Source organism: Lepisosteus platostomus, chromosome 16 (genome assembly GCF_059453375.1).
Source record: "Lepisosteus platostomus isolate fLepPlt1 chromosome 16, fLepPlt1.hap1, whole genome shotgun sequence".
NCBI lineage: Eukaryota > Metazoa > Chordata > Actinopteri > Semionotiformes > Lepisosteidae > Lepisosteus > Lepisosteus platostomus.
In genome coordinates, this window is record NC_142626.1 from 3,316,174 (window position 1) to 3,335,695 (window position 19,522).

General features: G+C 58.2%; 1 protein-coding gene across 1 annotated transcript in view; it reads left to right on the forward strand.

The window, feature by feature from the left end:
• Window positions 1-381: 381 nt before the first annotated feature.
• The window catches only part of LOC148646709 (pecanex-like protein 3), a 43,515-nt gene continuing 24,374 nt past the window's right edge, over window positions 382-19,522 (forward strand). Inside the window, exons 1-13 of the mRNA XM_088608877.1 lie at window positions 382-2,144; window positions 3,467-3,669; window positions 5,392-5,497; window positions 6,479-6,518; window positions 7,529-7,624; window positions 9,463-11,253; window positions 12,260-12,389; window positions 13,647-13,819; window positions 15,235-15,292; window positions 17,221-17,356; window positions 17,966-18,123; window positions 18,491-18,644; window positions 19,101-19,133. Coding sequence (XP_088465003.1) covers window positions 1,992-2,144; window positions 3,467-3,669; window positions 5,392-5,497; window positions 6,479-6,518; window positions 7,529-7,624; window positions 9,463-11,253; window positions 12,260-12,389; window positions 13,647-13,819; window positions 15,235-15,292; window positions 17,221-17,356; window positions 17,966-18,123; window positions 18,491-18,644; window positions 19,101-19,133 — 3,231 coding nt within the window. The 5' untranslated portion in view covers window positions 382-1,991. The remainder of the gene's footprint in view (window positions 2,145-3,466; window positions 3,670-5,391; window positions 5,498-6,478; window positions 6,519-7,528; window positions 7,625-9,462; window positions 11,254-12,259; window positions 12,390-13,646; window positions 13,820-15,234; window positions 15,293-17,220; window positions 17,357-17,965; window positions 18,124-18,490; window positions 18,645-19,100; window positions 19,134-19,522) is intronic.

The window sequence follows — 19,522 nt, forward strand, 5'->3', positions numbered from 1 at the left end:
CCACACAGATAAGTGCATTACCTGTGAGTACGTCTCAGAACACGGTGTCTATGCTTAGCCAATCAGAATTTAAACCCTTGAGTCCTTTTAACCAATAGCGACGCCTTGTTTCCCAGTCGTAAACGTTGAGGTCATTCCTTCCCCCCCCCGCCTTTGCGCTCACCCTCCGCCAATCACAAGACGCATCTCTTTGTGATTGACAATCAAGGCAGCCAGTGGGATTACGACATAAAATTCCGACAGCCAGTAATTGAGGTCATGGAGCCTTTGGACGTATCCCCCCCCACGTCCAATCAGACACCTTGGTTAAGTGATCGATAGGTTCCCCAGCCAACCAAAGAGCCGAATTTACCCTCTTCCGGTCGGTGGGCGTTTGCTTCCTGTGTGAAGGGGCGAATTCGACAGGAGGAGTTTCGTGGGGTTGAGAGAAACTGGATTATTTTCAGGAATTAAAACAAAGATAGGGAAATACGTTCTATATTTTTTTATTCCTACGTAATACGACGGATTTGTGTGTGTGTGTATCTATATATATTGTTTTCCTTCCGCTCATCTCTCTCTCACGAAGACCCACAGAGACAAAAAAAAAACCACATCTGGCGTTTCTTCTCAAAAGGGAAAAAAGACGACGAGGAAAATTACGCTTATTTTTGCTATCCGTGATTCGGGAGGAAGAAAAAAAACCTCTCAAGGAAAAAAAAAGGAGAATCTGGGCTCCGATACGGAAGAGGGGGGGAAATTATGAGGAAAACGCTGGGATCGGGAAACGAGAAGGAATGGATTCTGTGATCTGGAAAATTGTGGCGTAAACTGCACGGTGATCCCCCTGAAATATCTTTATTTTTTAACTCTTAAATTGGAATCTCATTGTTGTTTCTTGATCTCGGATCGCATAGCCGAAGAAACACTACTGGTCAGCTGTGGGGTTTTTTTTTCCTCGGGGTGACGGGACGTGTTTGTGTGTGTTGGGTTGGGGGCGGGAGGCTACTGTGGTGCTTTAAGATTTCGACTTTAAATATTTTTTTTAACAAAAGGGAAAGGAGAAGATCGTCTCTCCTGGGTTTAGCGTCCGGGGTGTGTAAAGAGCGACCTTTCGTAAGCGAGACGCTCGGTTTTAACCAATTCAAGCTCAAAAACAGGGGAGGGTGGTTTTCACAGGTCGGCGAAAAAACAAGAAGATATTCGGTGTGATGACTTAACACCAGTCCCCACCACCACCACCGTGGAAGTCAAGTTTTACCGCGGATGAGTAGATTTCTATCGACTGCTTCCCGTGGGGGTCCGTCTCGATCGGAGCCGCACACGATCGCAGTTAAACGCGGTTCTTTATCGATACCGGTATCGGTGGCGATACGAGCCGAGCGTTGCCGGGGAAGGGTACACCCGTCTCATTCATATCGATCTCTAGTAACGGCGTTTACAGTTTTATCCCAATCTTTCTACTTATCTCAGGGATCGTGATTTGACGGATTCGCCCGTCGGGGGAGTCCGCCTGCTCCGAGCGGTTCCCGAATGAGCTGAGCCGCCGGGCGCTATAAATACGATTTTAATGACATCCTGCCCAGCGCGATCTGGGCAGATCTGGGAAGACTAACTCCCGCGGGACGTGTTCATTTTTCCCCCGTTTCGAAGCAATATTTTTTTTTGGGAGGGGGGAGGGGACCCCCAACACGGATCTCTGAAGGGTGCTGTTATTTTGGGTTTTTTTTTCCCCCCGGGTAATAGTGTCTTAGGTTTTGTCGTCTTGAGTAGCGCGGTGCTAACGGTAGTGGGGTTTTCCGTTGGCCCGGGAAAGGATAGCTCAGAGCAGGTCTCCACGGCGTTACAGAAACACACAGGGACTCGGAAACGCTCCTGGGAACGTTTTTCAGCCTTTTTTTTTTTGGTGTGGGGAGAAAAACAGGAAAAACAACCCCCTTCTCCCCTCCACACACACACGGAAATGGGAGCCCTAGCGCTATAGGGGCGGGAGATCCCGGGCTCGGCCGGCCATGGGCTCCCAGGTGCTGCAGATTCTGAGGCAGGGGGTCTGGGCCTCCCTCACGGGGGGCTGGTACGTGGACCCCCACCAGAGCACGTTCTCCAACTGCTTCCACCTGTACCTGTGGATCCTGCTGGTCACGCTGCCCTTCCTGCTGTACATGGTGAGTTCAGGCGTGCAGGTGGGTCGAGGGTCAGGGGTCAGGGGTCAGGGGTCGATGGGTGGAGGTGGGGGGGGCATTGGGCTCGTCTAGGCAGGAGGCTGAAAGGCGCCCCCAGAAACCAGCACGCAGGGTGGCACGTCATGATTCTGCCCCCTGGGGCAAATAGGAAAGGGGCCCGTACTCACCCCCCACCACCCTTGGGCGAGCCTGCGCTTGGGGGGCTCATCCGACGCGTGGGGGGGGTGGGATTTGAGGTAAGGTGCCTTGGACCCGGAGGCTCCTGATCCAGTCGCCTGTTTGGAGAGGCTGGGGGTGTGTCACTGTTCCCCCTGAGCCCCCTTCGCTGTGAGTCAGGTCTGAGTCCGGCCCTTCCGGGACCAGGATTTCTCCCAACGAATTGACTTCACTGGGTCAGGAACAGGGTGGCAGGGTGGTGAGTGGCGCTGCCTCACGGCGCTGGGGGCCCCGGTTTCAAATCCAGACCGGGGGGGTGCTGTCTGTGTGGAGTTTGCACGTTCCCCCCAGTGTCTCTCTGGGTTTGCTCCAGTTACCTCCCCTGATCCAGAGGCAGGCTGGGGGGTTAATTCGCTGCCGGGAAAACTGGCCCTGGTGTGAGGGCGTGTTTGTCTGTGTGCGCCCTGTGACAGACTGGCGTCCCACCCAGGGTGTAGCCTGCCTTGCGCCCGTTGCCTGCTGGGATAGACTCCGGCTCCCCCACAGCCCTGACCTGGATAAATTGCCATGACCTGGAAAGAACTTTTAAGTGGGGTGTCCAGAGAAGTGCCGTTTCCAGTGAACGCTAAAGGAGACGCACACAGTGTCCAGCTGTATTATGACCATCGCTTTTTGTGTTTTTGTGAATTTTGTGAGCTCGCAGGAACGACATTTCACTGCCAGCAACGACTGCTGCACGCCGTATTGTTGTGCGTTTGATAGATCAACTTTGATTTGATTTGATTTGACCACGAATGGGGGTTTTAAGAGTCTACTTATGGTCCCCTGCTGATGTTATCCCACCTTTCAGCTTTTTCGGAGGGGTCAGGTACAACAGGGCCTGTTTAAAATTCCCTCAAGCCGGGTCGGGATCAATACCCACCCCCCCCCACCCCCCAGGCCGGAGGCAGATTTCTGCTCTAGCAGCGCGGGGGTGTCGCCCTGTGCTGTATTGTGTCTGTGAACCTGTGTGCGTTACTCCCAGACTTTTTTGCGTCTGGGTGATTTTTGAGCCAAGCCAGTTCCCAGCATCCTGCGGGGCCGGGTTGGCGTGACGGCGGGCCCTGGTTTTGTGACCACTCTCTCTCTCTGCCCCCCCCCCCCCCCAGGCGCTGCCCCCTAGCGTGGCGGTGGCGGGGGGCTACTGCGCGCTGGTGGCGGCCTTCTTCACAGCCGTGAAGGCGGTGAACTTCCGGCTGCACGCCATGTTCGACGAGGGCGAGATCGTGGAGAAGAGGCAGGCCTCCCTGACCCCGGAGAGGGCGGAGGAGGGCGACGGGGGCGCCGGCGCACCCGAGGGGAGCAGACCCAGGTGAGTCCTGGCGGGGGTGTTCTCAAGGGTGCCACAGGGGGGCGCCACAGGGTAGCAAACCCCCCCCCCCACCCGGTGACCGTGAGGAGGTTTTCCGAAGCCCAGCTCCTCTCTCACATGTGATCAATAAGAATAATGATAGTGATTCTAAACTTTTATATAGCCAGGATTAGGGCTGGGCGATATGGCCAAAAACATGATCACGATAAAAATGTTCATATCAGTCGATATCGATAATGAGCCCGATAGATGTCAAATCATTATTTCTTTCAAGTTTTTCAAGGCAGGTTTTTTCTCCTGAGTGAAAGTTGACGAAAGCCAGACGGCGAATTGGGGAATTAAACAACTCTTTATTTTAAGAACACGACAAACACTTGCCAAACGGCAGGAACATTCAACAAATCTGAGAGTGTTCAAGTCTTTTTTTTTTATGGCAAAATATGCATGAGTGAAACGTACAAAATAAATATCTCAATAGAAGAATGAAATACTGCAGTGTGATAACACACACATGGAAGATGGCTCAGACAGGCTGCAAAGTTTAAAGTGCTCTGTTTTATGTCTGATCGTAAGAAGACCAAATATCTCCAAATGACCGAAGTGGAATGGCCTTTTCTGCCGACGACGTCATCGTCCTTCGAGCTGGTCGTTGGCGGTGCTACATTTGCTTCAGTATCGCTCATTTCTCTACTCTTAACTGCAATCCTGTCTGCCACCACCGTGTGGGTGAACACCACCACGTCAGCTGCCCGGTCTGCGCAGTATTTTGTGCGCATGCGCATATCCTAAACGTATTCATCGAACTTTGGTGAAAATTATATCGAGGAAAATTATAACGCGGTAATTATCGTTAGCCAATTATCGCCCAGCCCTAGCCAGGATTGTGTCTCAGGGGTGCCACAAGGGGGCGCCACACTAGATCCCTGGTAGCACTCCCCCCCCTGGTGACCGTGAGGAGGTTTTCCAAAGCCCAGCTCCTCTCTCACCTGTGATCAATAAGAATCATGATAATGATTCTAAACTTAATTTTAATATAGCTGGGATTGGGGTGTATTTCACTCTGAAACGTGCACAAAGAGGGGGGGACGTCGATTGGCGTGACGCCCTTGAAACTGTTCTTAATGCCGCACCCCGCGATTGATGGGGCGAGCCGAGCGCCCGGGTCCCCTTCCCTTGCCTGTGGGGCGCCGCGCCCTGCCTGGTGACCCCCTGTGTCCGGAGGGCGCCCGGAGCCGGGTCCAGGGAGTCGGATCTTCGCCCCCCCCCTCCTTGGAGGGGCGCAGGCCTGCGCAGGTTTGATCTGTGAGGCAGGTGGCCATTTCAGGAGGACGCTAGGAGAAGACCATCTCCCCCCAGTGTCCTGACCTCCAGCAGTGGGTTAATAGTCTGGGTGCAGCCCTGGTCCCCCACGAATGGCTGCCCCTGCGTGATCATTGCCGGTCATACTGGGCTCCTAGAAGATATTTCCACTAATGGCCCAGTGGCCGTTCCTGATGACTTCACTGGCTTTTTAGCTCAGCCATCCCTGAGGTGTCAGGTTCAACAGCAGGCCTCTGTTTAAAACGCTCTCAAGCCGGGGCTCCCCCCACCCCAGGCCAGAGTCCGATTTCTACACCCTGATCGCCGGAGGAGAGTTTGATCTCCCTACGTCATACAAGCCTTCTAACTCTGGACACCCCCCCTCTGTTCCCTCCCCCCTCTGTTCCCTCCCCCTCGCGACAGGGACGGCGCGGGCAGTGTGGAGATGACCGTGTTCCGGAAGGTGAACTCCACCCCGCCGGTCCGCTGCAGCTCCCAGCATTCCCTGTTCGGGCTGAACCAGGTGTCGGTGAGTATCCGCGGACCGGGACGGGGGCGACGGCGGGTTTGTAAGTCTGTGACCCGCCGCAGGACGGCGGCTACTCCCTTCACTGGCGTTTCCCAGGTGTGGGGTTTGAGGTTTGAGTGGCGGTGGGGTCCCCCAGCAGGTTTCTGGGGGCACGGCCCCACTGCACTGTGGGAGCCTTTTCCGGCCCCTCATAGCTGCCCGAAATGGTGGCAATGACCCCCCAACGCGTGGCATGACCTTTCTCGTCTCCGCAGCAGTATGCACTGTGGGAAAAGCTCAGGCTGCTGCTGGAAGAGGTGTCAGTGGGGCCAGCAGGGGGCGCTCACCCTGCGGTCTGTGTGGGTCCTGATGCCCCAGTATAGTGACGGGGGACACTAGACTGTAAACAGGCGCTGTCCTTCGGATGAGACGTCAAACCGAGGTCCTGACTCTCTGTGGTCATTAAAAACCCCAGGGTGTTTCTCGAGAAGAGTAGGGGTGTTACCCCGGTGTCCTGGCCAAATTCCACCCCCTGGCCTTGACCCATCATGGCCTCCTAATAACCCCCCTCTCTGAACTGGCTCCATCACTCTGCCCTCCTCCCCACTGAGAGCTGGGGTGTGGGGAGCGGACTGGCGCCTCGACCAGGTGGGGGTACACACTGCTGGGGGGTGGAGGGGAGTCCCCATGACCTGTAAAGCGCTTTGAGTGGAGGGTCCAGAAAAGCGCTATATAAGTGTAAGCAATTATTATTGTTATTATATGGGCAGAGAATGCTGATATAAGTACACAAGTGACCCTCTCCCACATGATAGTCTATGGCTGTTGGTGCTCGTACACAACAGATGCCCATCAGTTCCAGGTTTAGGAATTTAGTAATGAACTTGGGGACGTGACTGACTCGGGTCATGTTCTGGGGTACGTGGGGCGCACAGGGGTAACTTTCTCCGTGTCCCGTCACAGTACTGACCCTCCCTTCCCTCTTCCCCTGTCCTGCTTCAGGAGTTCCTGCCCCAGCTGGACGATACGGGAGTCTCCAAAGGTACGGTCCGGCCCCCGAGCGGTCAGCCCTGTTTCGTGAGCTGGCGCTCTGCGCTGAGAGCAGGCTGCTGCTCGGCTGACGTGTCCAGCGGTCTCCCAAGCGAGTCGGACACTTGTGTCCTCCTCGCCTCCCCTCGAGTACTGCTTCAGCCCTTTTCTGTTACCAGTTTCCTTTAGATAGATAGATACTCTCTTGATCCCCTGAGGGAAATTGCAGTGCAACAGCAGCTTGACACAGACAACACAGCCACAGTGTCACGAATGATACAATAATACTAACACAACACAGACGATACAATCAGTACAGAGAGAAGTTACTCCCAGTCCGGAACACACAAGGAACAAACCAGAACAGAACAGTCCACAAAAAAGTCGGATTGCACAATATGACTATAAATATACTTGTATTGCACGGGTCCCTGGCATCTACTGCACAACAAACAGTTGTAAACAGGAAAGAAAAAGAGCAGATGTATCAGTTTGCTGCTCAGTCCAGACACAGGTCCCTGTCAGTGTTGCCTCTGCCCAGACGCAAGGTGGAGGCGTTGTACAGTCTTAAGGCAGAAGCCCAGAATGACCTCCTGTAGCGCCCCCTGTCGCCCTGTGGATAGATCAGCCTATTGCTGCTCTTGGGTCCTGGGTGCGAATCTGGCCCGCGGCACCTTCTGTGTGGAGTTTGTGTGCTCTCCCATAAAACTGTCGTGGACAGGAGACACCAGTCCATCACAGGGCAGACATACACTCTTGCACAAGGGGGAGTTTCCCCGGAAGCCAGTTCTCCTCCCAGCCAGTTCTCCTCCCAGCATGCCTTTGGACTGTGGGGACGAAGCTGGAGCACCTGGAGGAACGTGCAGACTCCACACAGACAGTACCCCGGGTCTGGGACTGAACCCCGGTGCCCCAGGGCTGTGAGGCTGCGATGCCCCCCCGCGCAGGGCTTTAAAGGCGTAGGTACGAGTGTGCGTCCGTCACGCGCTGCTCCTCACAGCCCCCCCCTCCCCTCCCCCGCAGATATCGAGGAGCTGATGAGGGAGCAAGGCAGCAGGAACGTGATCGTCACCTCGGCGCACAGGGAGATCCTCAAGCGCGGCTCGCAGGACCCGCTGGGTGAGAGTTCTGGGCCGCGCCTCTGCTGCCACGCGTCTGACCTGGGGGGTGGGGGGTGTGCCCATGTGCGGGCAGCCTTCTTCAAGGGGAAACGCCGTCCCGATTTCTCAGACTGGCTTGTTGTTGAGAGCCCTTCCTGCTCACTAGTCCCGGTACTGACTAATGTACTGAGATGTGAAGCAGCCCTTCCTGCTCACTAGTCCCTGTACTGGCTAATGTACTGAGATGTGAAGCAGCCCTTCCTGCTCACTAGTCCCTGTGCTGACTAATGTACTGAGATGTGAAGCAGCCCTTCCTGCTCACTAGTCCCTGTACTGACTAATGTACTGAGATGTGAAGCGGCCCTTCCTGCTCACTAGTCCCTGTGCTGACTAATGTACTGAGATGTGAAGAGGCCCTTCCTGCTCACTAGTCCCTGTACTGACTAATGCACTGAGATGTGAAGCAGCCCTTCCTGCTCACTAGTCCCTGTGCTGACTAATGTACTGAGATGTGAAGAGGCCCTTCCTGCTCACTAGTCCCGGTACTGACTAATGTACTGAGATGTGAAGCGGCCCTTCCTGCTCACTAGTCCCCGTACTGACTAATGTACTGAGATGTGAAGCGGCCCTTCCTGCTCACTAGTCCCTGTACTGACTAATGTACTGAGATGTGAAGCAGCCCTTCCTGCTCACTTGTCCCCGTACTGACTAATGTACTGAGATGTGAAGTGGCCCTTCCTGCTCACTAGTCCCCGTACTGACTAATGTACTGAGATGTGAAGAGGCCCTTCCTGCTCACTAGTCCCCGTACTGACTAATGGACTGAGATGTGAAGAGGCCCTTCCTGCTCACTAGTCCCTGTACTGACTAATGTACTGAGATGTGAAGAGGCCCTTCCTGCTCACTAGTCCCTGTACTGACTAATGTACTGAGATGTGAAGAGGCCCTTCCTGCTCACTAGTCCCTGTACTGACTAATGTACTGAGATGTGAAGCAGCCCTTCCTGCTCACTAGTCCCTGTGCTGACTAATGTACTGAGATGTGAAGCGGCCCTTCCTGCTCACTAGTCTCTGTACTGACTAATGCACTGAGATGTACGAGCGAATAAGTACAGGTTGTGCAGCAGACATTTCACTGCAGAAATGTTCCAGCGTGATCCGCAGGCAGAGTTAACCAGTGAGCAGTATTTGTCAGTGAAACCGTCTGGGAGAGGAGAGCAGTATTTCTACTGGATCAGAAGAGCTGGACTCACAAGCCTGGTTGTTTACAGGGTCACAGGGTGGCTTCACCTCACCGGAAGTCCTGCTGCCTCGTTCTGAATCCCAGAAACATGGCGCTGAGCAGACCTGGAAATGTCCTCTAGTTTGTGATGTCAATGGGAGGTTTTACACGTCATGTGTACAGTTTACTTTTACTGTGATTTAAAATGCGCTCTTCGGTACCGATTCTTTCTCACCCCGAAATAGGAAAACAGTGTTGCGGTTCCACTTTAAGGACGGCGTGGGGGCCTGATATCTGTAGCCCCCCTGAGCGACTGGGGTGCTGTCTGCCGCCCCCGCACCCCTTCACCCCCAGATCGCAAGCTGTCAGCAGCAGGCCCAGGCCAAATGCGCGTCAGCTGTACAGAACCACAGAGGAAACAGAAGCTCGTATTTAAATTTTAACAACATGACACCTGAATTGACCTTGCAATACTTAGGTTTGACAAAGCCACGTTTTTGTCCTCGATTTGCCTTCTAACACAAATATTTGGGGGTACGTACGTCCCGGGCTCAGCGGGACCTGGGGGAGGTTTGGGGACCCCTGGAGCCCGGAGGTCAGTAGGGCTGATCCTGCAACGCCTTTGTTTTCCTGCAGGGGGCCTCAGCGCGGAGCATTCCTGCCTGGCAGCTGCTCTAGCTGGGGACCTCCCCGGCCTGGTGGCTGGGGGGTGCCCCGCCGTCCCCCCCTCTCCTTCCAGCCGGGGAGAGGGAGAAGACGAGGAAGCAGGGGAGGAGGAGGAGGAGGAGGGAGGGAGGGACGCCGGGACAGAGCCGCTGTCCCCTCAGGAGGGCCCGGGCGCCGGGGCTTTGGGGGGTTACTCCCCGCTGGGGCCCTCGGGGGAGTCGGAGAGCCTGGGGGACGCCCCGCTCAGCCCCCTGATCAAGAGCAGCCTGAGCGAGGAGCTGAGCGAGAACCTGCTGGGGCTGGGGCTCGGCTCGGGCGCCTTCGCCCCCCGCGCGCCGGCGGAGGCAGAGGCGGCGGCGGCGGCGGCGGCGGCGGCGACGGGGGGCGGGGCGCCCCAGGCCGCCGGCTCCACGGACAGCTGCTTCAGCGGCGGGGGGGCGGCCACGGACCGCGAGACCCTCAGCACGGTCAGCAGCTACCGCAGCGAGAGGACGGACTCCACGCGGCTCGAGAGCCCCTCCCTGGGCCCGGCCCGGCCCGGGCACCCCGGCGCACCGCCGGCCCGCCCCCCCTCGGCCCCCCGCAGCAGCGACACGGACGACCTGTCGGACAGCGAGCTGCTGCGGTCCCCCGCCCGGGGGCCCTCCCTGGGGCCCGGGCTGGACAGGACGCTGGTGGAGGGGGACGACCTGCCCTCCTTCTCCTGCGAGCCCCGGCTCCCGGACTCCTCCCCGTCCAGCAGCGGGCGCTCGGAGGCCGGGGAGGCGGGGCGCGGGGGGGGGGCGCCCCCCCTGCCCCCGCCCCGGCAGGGCTCCACGGGCTCGGCGCCGGGCGGGCTGGGCCTGGGCCCGGGCCTCTCCGAGCCGGCGCTGCCCACCCTCCCGGCCCCCTTCCCCCTGCCCGAGCAGCAGGTGGTGAGGCCCAAGGATCTCAAGCTGCTGCGCTCGGGGGGCGGCCCCGGCGGGGGGGGCGGCGGCGCCGGGCACCGGCCCGGGCGCAGGAAAGCGCCCCGCAAGCGGGCCGGGGCGGGGGCGGGGGGCAGCAGCTTCGACTGCGGCTCCTACCGGCGGCGGCCCCCCCCCAGCCGCGGGCAGCACCGCGACTACATCCCCGTGCGCAGCCGCCTGCGGGCCAAGGCCTACAGCGGGGGGCTGTTCGAGGACTCCAGCGACGAGGACGACGGCAGCGAGGGCAGCGGGGTGAGCGCGGGCTCCAGCCTGGGCTCCCAGCGGCGCTACAGCTCCGACGAGGACGACGAGGATGATGACGACGACGAGGACGACGAGGACGACGACTCCAGCTCCTCCACTTCCTGCTACTCGCCGGACTCCGCCTCCGCCGGGCTCCCGCCCCCTCCCGGCCCCGCCCCCCAGCTCCAGGGCCCCGCCCACCTGGGGGCGGCGGCCATGGCGGGGGCGGGGGCGGGGCCGCAGCCCCCGGGCCCCGCCCACGCCCGGGGCGCCCAGAGGTCGGCCAGCACGGCCAGCGCCAAGACCCACGCCAGGGTGCTCAGCATGGACGGGGCCGGGGGGGGTGCGGGGGGCCACGCCCAGCCCGGGGCTCAGCCCTCGCCGCCTCCGCCTGCCGTCCCGCCCCTGGCGCCCGCCCCGCGGCCCCTCACCGTCTCCAAGTCGGACCTGGAGGCCCGGGCCGGCCAGCTGGAGGGGTTCCTGGGGCCCCACCACAGGCTGGGCTCCTGGGCCGGAAACCAGACAGGCTGGAGGGCAGCAGGGCTGGCGGAGGAGGGCGCCGTAGGGGGAGGTGAGTCTGTAACTGTAAACCATAAGGCGTCTGTGATTCTGACACAAAGTCCTGGCTGTTCACGCTTCTCAGTTTGGAAAAGAGCCGCTGCGTCGTTTGGGCTCTCAGAAGCCAGTATTTGTCTCCGTTTCCCCTTTTGCTCCGGTGGTTTTATCCGAGCTTGGGGATCTCTCGCTTAGTCGGGCGTCTTGCTAGCTGGATGTTAACGTCCCGCAGGGCCGGAGGGGGGTGGGGGACGGGGGGTGTGGGGGGCATTGTGATCGACAGCGCCAGTTGCGCCAACTCGGGCCGCTTCAGCGTCTGAGCAAGGGTCACGCGGCGCTCTTAGCCTGTGCTTCGTCCTTCTCCCCTTGGTCCAGCGCGGGGTCAGGAGGGGGGAAGCCGGAGCCTATCCCAGCAATCAGTGGGCAGAAGGCAGGGTACGCCATGGGTGGGACGCCAGTCCATCCCATCGCAAGACGCACCAAGGCAGATGTTGTTCTTTATGTGCAGGGAGCCCAGCGAAATAGCTTTGTTTTTGCCCGTCATGCCTCGCAGGTAGACAGCGTTTTGTTTTTGGCGCTCCTACCTAATGGGTTCTGCGCTCAAGCTCCGCTTGGGAGTCAAGGAACTTGGCTTATTTTTTATTTTTTTACCCCCCTGCTCTGGGTTGGCGCAGCGGTTGTTGTCATCGCAGGACTGGATCCAGCACAGGGTCACGGGGGGGAGCTGGGTCCTATCCTGACAAGCAACAGGCGCAAGGCGGGGTACGCCCTGGGTGGGACACCAGTCCATCACAGGGCAGACACACGCTCGTTCTCTCTCACTCACTCCATCACGCCAGGGCCTAGTTTTCCCAGAGGCCAAAGAACTCCCTGCATGTCTTTGGGCTGTGGGAGGAAACTCGTGTGAACAGGGGGGGGGTGGAACGTGCAAACTCCACACAGACAGGACCCCCGAGCGCCAGGTCTCTCTGGCTCCAGCGCCTGTGTGTGTGACCTGCTCTCCTGTGCCTTCCCTCCCTCAGCGGCCGAGCACGAGGAGTCTGGGAAGCAGGATTCCCTGGGCAGCGTGAAGAGGACCCAGGCCATCCGCAGGCGGCACAACGCCGGCAGCAACCCCACGCCGCCCCCCTCCACGATGGGCTCCCCCCCCAGGTGCGCCCCACCCCCCCGCTGTCCGTGCTCCTCTGAGGTGGCCCCGTGGAACTCGAGAGCAGTGCATGTGCTCCTGCCCTCCTTTAATCTGGGTCTCTGTGTCAGGCTCTGATGCATACTCATGTCCCTCAGAGTGGCAGTGTCTGTCCCTGTGGCCCTCTGTGTGTGTGTGTGTGTGTGTGTGTGTGTGTGTGTGTGTGTCTCAGGCTCTGTGCCCGTGTCCCTCTGTGTGTGTGTGTGTGAGATCTCGGGCTCTCTGTGTGTGTGTGTGTGTGTGTGTGTGTGTGTGTGTGTGTGTGTGTGTGTGTGATCTCGGGCTCTGTGCCCGTGTCCCTCTGTGTGTGTGTGTGTGTGTGTGATCTCGGGCTCTGTACCCGTGTCCCTGTGTGTGTGATCTCGGGCTCTGTACCCGTGTCCCTGTGTGTGTGTGATCTCGGGCTCTGTACCCGTGTCCCTGTGTGTGTGTGTGTGTGTGTGTGTGTGTGTGTGATCCCGGGCTCTGTGCCCGTGTCCCTGTGTGTGTGATCTCGGGCTCTGTACCCGTGTCCCTGTGTGTGTGTGTGTGTGTGTGTGTGTGTGTGTGTGTGAGATCTCGGGCTCTGTGCCCGTGTCCCTCTGTGTGTGTGTGTGTGTGTGAGATCTCGGGCTCTGTGCCCGTGTCCCTCTGTGTGTGTGTGTGTGTGATCTCGGGCTCTGTGCCCGTGTCCCTCTGTGTGTGTGTGTGTGATCTCGGGCTCTGTGCCCGTGTCCCTCTGTGTGTGTGTGTGTGTGTGTGTGTGTGTGTGTGTGTGTGTGATCTCAGGATCTGTGCCCGTGTCTCTCTGTGTGTGTGTGTGTGTGTGAGTGAGAGTGAGAGTGATCTCGGGCTCTGTGTGTGTGTGTGTGTGAGTGATCTCGGGCTCTGTGCCCGTGTCCCTCTGTGTGTGTGTGTGTGTGTGTGTGTGTGTGAGTGAGAGTGAGAGTGATCTCGGGCTCTGTGTGTGTGTGTGTGTGTGAGTGATCTCGGGCTCTGTGCCCGTGTCTCTCTGTGTGTGTGTGAGTGAGTGTGATCTCGGGCTCTGTGCCCGTGTCTCTCTGTGTGTGTGTGAGTGAGTGTGATCTCGGGCTCTGTGCCCGTGTCTCTCTGTGTGTGTGTGTGTGTGTGTGTGTGTGTGTGTGTGTGTGTGATCTCAGGATCTGTGCCCGTGTCCCTCTGTGTGTGATCTCGGGCTCCACGCTAGGCTGTGTCTCTGACGCCCCCGTGTCGCTGTGCCCCAGCCTGCAGGATATCCAGCGTGCCCGGACCTCCTCTCACTCCCGGGCGCTCACCCTGCCCTCCGCGTTGCAGTTCGCCTCCTCGCTCCTGCTGCCGCGGGGCGGCGGCGTCCACGAGGCCTCCACCTTCGACGACACCTCGGAGGGCGCCGTGCACTACTTCTACGACGAGAGCGGTGAGCGCGGGGGGGGCGGGGGAGGACTGTGAACTGCTGTGGAGGGGCACTGGCTCAGAGTCGGAACAGTTTGAACTTGGGTTCTGTCGTTGTGCTGGGAACGACTGGGAATGAGAGAGCCCGACTCAGACTGGGCATCAGCTGGCAAACGTTTCCCTGGCTTTGGGCATGGCGGCTACTTCTGCGACCGGTTGGGTGCCTGCCTGCGACAGAGAGGGGTGTTCCTCTCCTCCAGTCAGAGCTTACTCTCCTGTCAGGCGCTGTGGAGCGCTGTGATGTCACTAAGACATGTCCACCTCCTCCAGTCAGAGCTCACTCTCCTGTCTGGCGCTGTGGAGCGCAGTGATGTCATTAAGACATGTCCACCTCCTCCAGTCTGAGCTTACTCTCCTGTCAGGCGCTGTGGAGCGCAGTGATGTCACTAAGTGCTGTGGAGAGCAGTGATGTAACTAAGACATTTCCCCCTCCTCCAGTCAGAGCTCACTCTCCTGTCAGGCGCTGTGGAGCGCTGTGATGTCACTAAGACATGTCCACCTCCTCCGGTCAGAGCTCACTCTCCTGTCTGGCACTGTGGAGCGCAGTGATGTCACTAAGACATGTCCACCTCCTCCAGTCAGAGCTCACTCTCCTGTCAGGCGCTGTGGAGCGCTGTGATGTCATTAAGACATGTCCACCTCCTCCAGTCTGAGCTTACTCTCTTGTCTGGCGCTGTGGAGCGCAGTGATGTCACTAAGCGCTGTGGAGCGCAGTGATGTAACTAAGACATTTCCCCCTCCTCCAGTCAGAGCTCACTCTCCTGTCAGGCACTGTGGAGAAGCAGTGATGTCACTAAGACACGTCCCCCTCCTCCAGTCAGAGCTCACTCTCCTGTCAGGCGCCGTGGAGCGCAGTGATGTCACTAAGACACGTCCCCCTCCTCCAGTCTGAGCTTACTCTCCTGTCAGGCGCTGTGGAGCGCAGTGATGTCACTAAGACATTTCCCCCTCCTCCAGTCAGAGCTCACTCTCCTGTCAGGCACTGTGGAGAAGCAGTGATGTCACTAAGACACGTCCCCCTCCTCCAGTCAGAGCTCACTCTCCTGTCTGGCGCTGTGGAGAAGCAGTGAGGTCGCTAAGACACGCCCCCCTCCTCGTGAGGGGTTATGGAGCGATTTGCTATCGAAGATGATTGGCTCTGACAGGTGGGCGTGCCTGCTGGTCCTCGTGCTCCTGCGTGACAGGAGAGCAAGCAGGTGTGATTCCAGATTGGGTGGGAATAAAAAGGGGGGGGGGGAAGTTTTGGCCATTCCCAGTTGCTCCCGGGATAGCCTCCAGCTCTTCTTCAACCCCGAATTGGCTGAAGAGGTTAGAAGACGGATCGACGTGCCAAGTTAGAATTGTGTCATCACACTGGGGGGGGTGTCTTTCTCTCTGTAGGAGTGCGGCGATCCTACACGTTTGGGCCAGCGGGGGGTGGCTATGAAGACCCAGTACAGTAAGACCTCGTCCTAGCAGCTTATTATTAACGGTGCCATCCTTTCCTGTCCGTCTGTGAGTCTGTTGCAATCACGTGCTTTTCTTGTCCCGACTTGTTTAAACCGTCCCCCCCCCAAAAAGGGAAGCGATCGGTTGCCCTTTTCCATGACGTTAATGCAAAAAATCCATCTGTGTGCACGCATTGCAGTGGAAAAAGTAAAATAGAATAGGGTGAAAAAAATAGGAGACTGACCACGTCAGGAGTGCTGGGCCTATGCAGCACAGAATGAACGTTGGCTGGGGGCGAATAAGTCACAGCTTATTCGGAACAAGCCCACACCAATTCAAGCAGTCTTGTGAATCCATCTCTTTTAATCCAATAGAAATGTCGCTCCTGACTTCCAGACAGTTTCACTGGCAAACACTGCTCGCTTGGTAGCTCTGCCTGGAGATCACGCTGGAACATCTCTGGGGTGAAATGTCTGCTGCACAACCTGTACTTATTCCCTCGTACATCTCAGTACATTAGTCAGCACAGGGACTAGTGAGCAGGAAGGGCTGCTTCACATCTCAGTACATTAGTCATCACAGGGACTAGTGAGCAGGAAGGGCCGCTTCACATCTCAGTACATTAGTCAGTACAGGGACTAGTGAGCAGGAAGGGCCGCTTCACATCTCAGTACATTAGTCAGTACAGGGACTAGTGAGCAGGAAGGGCTGCTTCACATCTCAGTACATTAGTCAGTACAGGGACTAGTGAGCAGGAAGGGCCGCTTCACATCTCAGTACATTAGTCAGTACAGGGACTAGTGAGCAGGAAGGGCCTCTTCACATCTCAGTACATTAGTCAGTACAGGGACTAGTGAGCAGGAAGGGCTGCTTCACATCTCAGTACATTAGTCAGTACAGGGACTAGTGAGCAGGAAGGGCTGGTTCACATCTCAGTGCATTAGTCAGTACAGGGACTAGTGAGCAGGAAGGGCTGCTTCACATCTCAGTACATTAGTCAGTACAGGGACTAGTGAGCAGGAAGGGCTGCTTCACATCTCAGTACATTAGTCAGCACAGGGACTAGTGAGCAGGAAGGGCTGGTTCACATCTCAGTCCATTAGTCAGTACAGGGACTAGTGAGCAGGAAGGGCTGATTCACATCTCAGTACATTAGTCAGCACAAGGACTAGTGAGCAGGAAGGGCTGCTTCACATCTCAGTACATTAGTCATGACGGGCACTAGTGAGCAGGAAGGGCTGCAGCACATCGCAGTTCTCACAAACTCCCGACAACGTGGCATCTATCCTGTACTTTCCCAAAGTTCACGATTTGGTTCTTCATTCAGAATTTGGGACGCATCAATACATTTATTTCGTTGCTCAGGTTTAATAACCAGCCTGAGAAAATGGCACCGCGGCTCCCCTTGAAAACTGGGCTTACCGCCACTGGTGAGCAGGAAGGGCCGTTTTCACGTCTCCGTTCTCGCGTACCCTCGCTCGGCCTTCACAAAGTTCCCGATTTCTGTGCTCAGTTCGGAATTTGTAAAAAAAATTCCGATACCATCGATGAATTTTCTTCATTACTGAGATTTCCTACCCGGTCTGCGAAATTGGGGCAGCAGGTCCCCCCGTAAGAATAACAGACACCCTCCATAGTGAACACACTCGGAGAACACAGGTGTCCCCGTCTGCAAAGGTGCCTCTCTGCCACTGTTAATTGTCACCGGAGGCAGCTTTGACTTTCCTCTGATTAGTTCGTGGGGTGGGACAGCTAATCAGCTGATTAAAATGAAAAATGAAAAAGCTATCGCTCCAGACGTCGAATCGGGGGACAGATACCGACTGGTTGACCTTCTGTGGGCGCGATGGGGGACGGGATAGTTACCAGTGCCGGGACCGAGTCTCTCCTCTCGGCCCCCCCCCACCCCGTGCCTGACCTTGTGTTCCCTGCTGCTAGGGAGCGCCAGTCCCAGTCCTCCAGCTTCACGTCCACCGATGTCCAGGAGGGGGCGCCGGTCCTGTCCATGCTGCAGCCGCGCCCCGTGGTGCTCCAGGGCATGCAGGTGCGCCGGGTGCCCCTGGAGATACCCGAGGTGAGTCAGCCCGCCGCAGCGGGATGGGGGCGGTGTGTGTGTGGGGGGGGGGGGGACCCCACATTGAGAGGGGGGGGGCCGTTCACCCCACCCTGCCCTTATAGTTCGGTTTCTCCACTGTCTGGGATCTAGCACTGAGAGCAGCCCCCCCCCAGGTATGAAGGGACCTTGAACACCGTGGAGAGACCATGCAAACTCCACACGCACAGGCACTCCACACACCAGGCTGCGAGGCGATGGGGGGAGGTAGGGGGGGCAAGAGTGTTAACCAGCATGCCTCGGTATCGCTCACGAAGATCTGGCGCCTGGTACAATTGCGGTTTTGATCGGTCTTCAGGCGTTGCCTTCCAGCCCTGAAGCCCTGTGTGGGCTTGGCACGGATCTAGTTATTCCTCCTCGGTTTCGAGGCCCGTATGTGAAACGCCCTGGGACCAGATCGGAGGACGAGAGTTTCAGGCGGCAGCCATCTTCTCTCAGTGGGCAGTGACCTCTCTGGAGGTTCTTGTCTGGCCCTTCCTTGAAGCGTCTCGGGTTTGCTGGGGGTTATCGGCTTCACTGACGCGGCCAGTTCCTGATGTTCCATCCTCCCTCCCTCCCTCCCCGTCCCAGTTCGACCTGGACCACGAGTCTCTGCACGAGTCCCAGGAGAACACCCTGATGATCGAGGAGAAGGCCAAGCCCAAGCAGTACTACCGCTTCTGGGTCCTGCCGGGCCGGTGGCTGAGGGTGCGCTACGACCGACTGGCGCTGCTGGCGCTGCTGGACAGGTGAGGGGGCGGGGCCGGGGGGAGGGTTTGGTAAGGAGAGGGGGCGGGGCCAGGGGGTGGGCGGGGCTGATTGGTGGGAGTGTATGGGGGCGGGGCCTGTGGGTGTGAGATAGATTGGTCGGGGTGGGGGTGTGGGCGGGGCCAGTGGAGAGGAGTGGCGGGTGGGGCTGTAGTCCTTGAACTCCTCATGTTGCACTACCGTGCACCCCGAAAGCGAGCCAGCTGAGCCTCACTGCAAGGGGCGGGCGGAGGGGGCGCGGAGTCGCTCGTCGCTCGGAGCTCCGGCCGAGAGGATCGGCGCGGCCCGTGGCCCGGAGAGACCCATCCCTCCCGCTCCCTCTCCCTCTCCCTCTCCCCTCTCTCCCAGGAACCGGCGCGTGGGGGAGAATGTGTTCGCCGTGGTGCTGGCCAGCCTGGTGGCCTTCCTGGGCTTCCTGCTGCTCCTCCAGGGCTTCTTCCAGGACATCTGGGTCTTCCAGTTCTGCCTGGTGATCGCCAGCTGCCAGTACTCCCTGCTCAAGGTAGGGTGGAGGGGGGGGGGGGGGGTCAGCAGGCGGGCCCCGCCCTCCGCTCTGGTCCAGTTTGCTAGGAGTCCGCTCGCTGGTTGACGGGGGGGAGGATCTGTGCTTTGCTGGGTAGGGTCAGGCTTGGCCAGGCCCTCCGGAACAGAATTTCCCATCTCTACCCTCCCCCACCCACCCCAGTGTGGTGACTTGGGGTGCTGTGATGGGGGCTGCACTTCAGCGGGGAATACAGTCCATCTGTTGGGTGATATGTGCCCTGTACAGGCCCAGGAACTTTTAACCAGTCCGTGTGCAGCGTTCCTGTTAGGCAGAGAATTAGTCTCGCAGGCCCCTCTCCGCCGGTTTCCGGTCCCGGAGACAGCGGGCGATCCCTGCTTGCGGTATCCCGAAGGGCCGGTCGGTGTCCTCCTGTTCCGCGGTCCCCTGACCCGCTGTGTCTGTCCTGTGTTTCAGAGCGTGCAGCCAGATGCCGCCTCTCCCATGCACGTAAGTAAAGGACCCGCCTGCTGCTGGTTGTTCTGGTGACAACGTCCCCCTACCCAGAGGGCTTCTTGTCTTTATGGGCGTCTTCGCCTAATTTGACTGCCCGCCTTTAAGCAATGAGCTGGCTGTCGCTAATGGTAATGGCAGAAGAGGGACTTTCTTTCATAGAGAACCCCAGTCCAGGCAGTCTTACAGGTCACCCTGAATCAGGGGTCCCCCAGCCCTGCTCCTGGGGAGACCCAGTCCAGTTACTCTTATAGGTCACCCTGAATCAGGGGGTCTCCAGCTCTGGTCTTGGGGAGCCCCAGTCCAGTTACTCTTATAGGTCACCCTGAATCAGGGGTCTCCAGCTCTGGTCTTGGGGAGCCCCTGTCCAGTCAGTTTTACAGGTC